Below are 2,727 nucleotides of genomic sequence, written 5' to 3'. Positions count from 1 at the left end.
AAGATTGACTTTTGTGTGGATTATTGCTACAGTTCTCATGGTTTGGTTGGACTCTACCATAACGCCAAAGAGGATTCGGAAGAAATGGAAAAGTTAGCTTTCATATGCTCTTGCGCTATAGAGTCCATAAAAGGTGGTGGTTCAGTTTTCATTCCAATCAACCAATTTGGAATTTTTCTGCAGCTTTTGGAGGAAGTTTCTAAAGCAATCGATGCTTCAGCTATGAAGGTATCCTTCCTTTAACAAGTTCTCTATTGACATTGTTGTGTTTTGTTGTAAAAAATGCTAATCCTATTCATCCACATTATTGCCTACCAGTGCACATTGTTTCAAATTTTATCGTTTTCATTGAATTTTTTTCTTGTGGTGGGATTGTGGGACAGAATGGGATGTCAATGTTAGATAACTAACTAAAATGTTTTTTGAGATTAAAGTACAGACAGTTTCTAATATAATACAAATCTGGTATCAGAATCATAGATGTCTGCTCACTAACTACTACTTTGGTTCTTTCCTCGCTGCAGGTCCCAATTTATATCATTTCTTCAGTAGCTGAAGATTTATTGGCATACCTTAACATTGTGCCAGAATGGCTTAGTAGACAGCGGCAAGAAAGGGTACAGACTGTTGGAATTATGATTTTGTTTATTGCACTTGGATATTTGTATTTAAATATTTTCGCATTTTGTTTGATTTTAATCTACTTTAATTGGTGTTACAGCTCTTTGATGGGGAACCATTGTTTGACCATGTTAAGTTATTGGAGGATAAAAAGATTCACGTGCTTCCTAATATTCACTCAGAAAAATTTTGGTAAGATTTTTTGCTTCATTCTCATTTCTCTTCAATCAATTATGCAGTTGTTTATGACTGCAATAATGTATTTCCAAACTTTGGTGTCAACTTGTAGTTGATATATGCAAAGTTGTGTGGATATTTGCAGATTCTTTTTCTTTGCTTTTCCAACTTAGTTTGAGTTTCTTCAATAGCCTCAAAAGATTGAAGAGGGTTTAATTTTAACAAATTGTGCAAAGTTATGGATAATTTTGCTGAACAACTTTTGCATGCACATTCTGACATATTTTGATGTACTACTTAGGATGCATTCACGGGAACCATGCATTGTGTTTTGTTCTCACTGGAGTCTGCGTCTCGGTCCTGTTGTTCATCTGCTTCAACGTTGGCACAAAGATCCAAAATCATTACTGATCCTTGAGGTGATATATGCTCTCCACACAGTGTATATGTTCGTTAAAGTTTCCTTCTTTTCCCGAAGTAGGAATGGCTTTGACCAATGTTTGTGATGAATTTGCTCTTGGCAGGGCGGGGTGAATCCTCAGCTAGCGCTGTTACCTTTCAAGCCAATGGCAATGAAGGTTCTTCGGTGTCACTTTCAACCTGGAATAGGGTAGGCTTTCGTCTTTAATTAGCCACTTCTTGCAATATGTAGATTCTTTTATGTCTCTCGTTGTTCTTATAAATTATTTTGCATAACATGTAGCTAAGTAACAATTTACAATTGTCATATGATGACCCAAGGAACATTGGGGAGAGAAATATTGCTAGCCATACCTGAACATATTTCTTTTCCTTTTTCAATTAAGGAATAAGATTACAGTAGCCATGTCTTCTATTTTGGTCCCTTTTCAAAATTTCACTGCTCTATAATTTCTATAATTTTCTAAATGATTCTTTATTTGATGCAGATTAAAATTTGAATTATGTATTTATCATCTTATGTATTTTCATTCCACATTGTAGATTGCATAGAGTTAGGCCCTTGTTGGAAACTTTGCAACCAAAAACTCTTCTGGTAATTTGGTCATGTTACTTATAGCTTATATGCTTTATCATAATTTTTTTCGGGATTGTAAATGTTTTAAGCTGATGATCTTGTTTTCTATTTTGCTCCTTGCTTATCCTCTAGTTCCCTGAGGAGTTCAGGTCGCATATAAGTTTTCCAAGCGAAAAGTTTTGCTCTGTTCTGTATTATGCCGAGGGCGAAACTTCAAAAGTATCGTGTAAGGACGGTTCGGAGTTAAAAATTCCGGCTACTCTGGCTTCCAACTTTTATTGGAATGCATTCAAAGAGCAGGAAATCAATCTAGCAAGACTAAATGGGGAACTCATCATTGAAAATGCCAGATATCACCTGCTGTTGGATAATACTGAAAAGAATTCCAATGGAAGAACGAATTCGGTAAGTTTTCGTAAACCAGAATTGGAAAAGCTTCTAGCAACATTTTCAAATTTTGGCATCAATGCATCAGTGGAACATCAGAAAATGAACTCCGAATCACAAATACAGTGTGTGATTCACACAGCAGATCCTTACAAAGCTGTGATTGAAATTGGAACCAGCAGTGTTGTTATTACTACTGCTGGTGAGAATGTGGCTTCCCATCTTTATAAAGCTTTAGACAGTGTATTGAAAGGTAATTGATATAATCGATTCTCTTCTTGTGCTTGTAAAATCCATGTTAATGCATGTTGTGACTGAAAATATTAATCCATGTTCTGTGTCTTTTATGTATTTTCTAAGAGTTAGGACTGAAAAAATATCTGTTTGTATTTCTTTTGTCTCCTCATTTTTGTTTTATAGATAGAATCCAAATTCCAAACGCAACTAGAGCGATGGATTCAAGAGAGATATAGACAACAAGGTGAAGATGTATTATTTAGAGTAGTTTATTAAAAATTATTAAAAAAATTAAAATATTGATAAAA

The 2,727-nt window shown here is 34.7% G+C and overlaps 1 protein-coding gene across 4 annotated transcripts in view; it reads left to right on the top strand.

The window, feature by feature from the left end:
* The window catches only part of LOC107622525 (integrator complex subunit 9 homolog), a 6,100-nt gene extending 3,516 nt beyond the window's left edge, over positions 1 to 2,584 (top strand). For all 4 annotated transcript variants that reach the window (XM_016324455.2, XM_021114908.1, XM_016324454.2 and 1 more), the window contains 7 exons: positions 33 to 228; positions 525 to 617; positions 722 to 813; positions 1,100 to 1,217; positions 1,323 to 1,408; positions 1,762 to 1,813; positions 1,928 to 2,584. In XM_016324455.2, coding sequence (XP_016179941.1) covers positions 33 to 228; positions 525 to 617; positions 722 to 813; positions 1,100 to 1,217; positions 1,323 to 1,408; positions 1,762 to 1,813; positions 1,928 to 2,443 — 1,153 coding nt within the window. In that variant the 3' untranslated portion in view covers positions 2,444 to 2,584. The remainder of the gene's footprint in view (positions 1 to 32; positions 229 to 524; positions 618 to 721; positions 814 to 1,099; positions 1,218 to 1,322; positions 1,409 to 1,761; positions 1,814 to 1,927) is intronic.

This window comes from Arachis ipaensis, chromosome B10, assembly GCF_000816755.2.
Source record: "Arachis ipaensis cultivar K30076 chromosome B10, Araip1.1, whole genome shotgun sequence".
In the NCBI taxonomy this organism is placed as follows: Eukaryota; Viridiplantae; Streptophyta; class Magnoliopsida; order Fabales; family Fabaceae; genus Arachis; species Arachis ipaensis.
The sequence above is the reverse complement of the archived record's forward strand: the minus strand, read 5'-3'. Positions and strand labels throughout refer to the sequence as shown.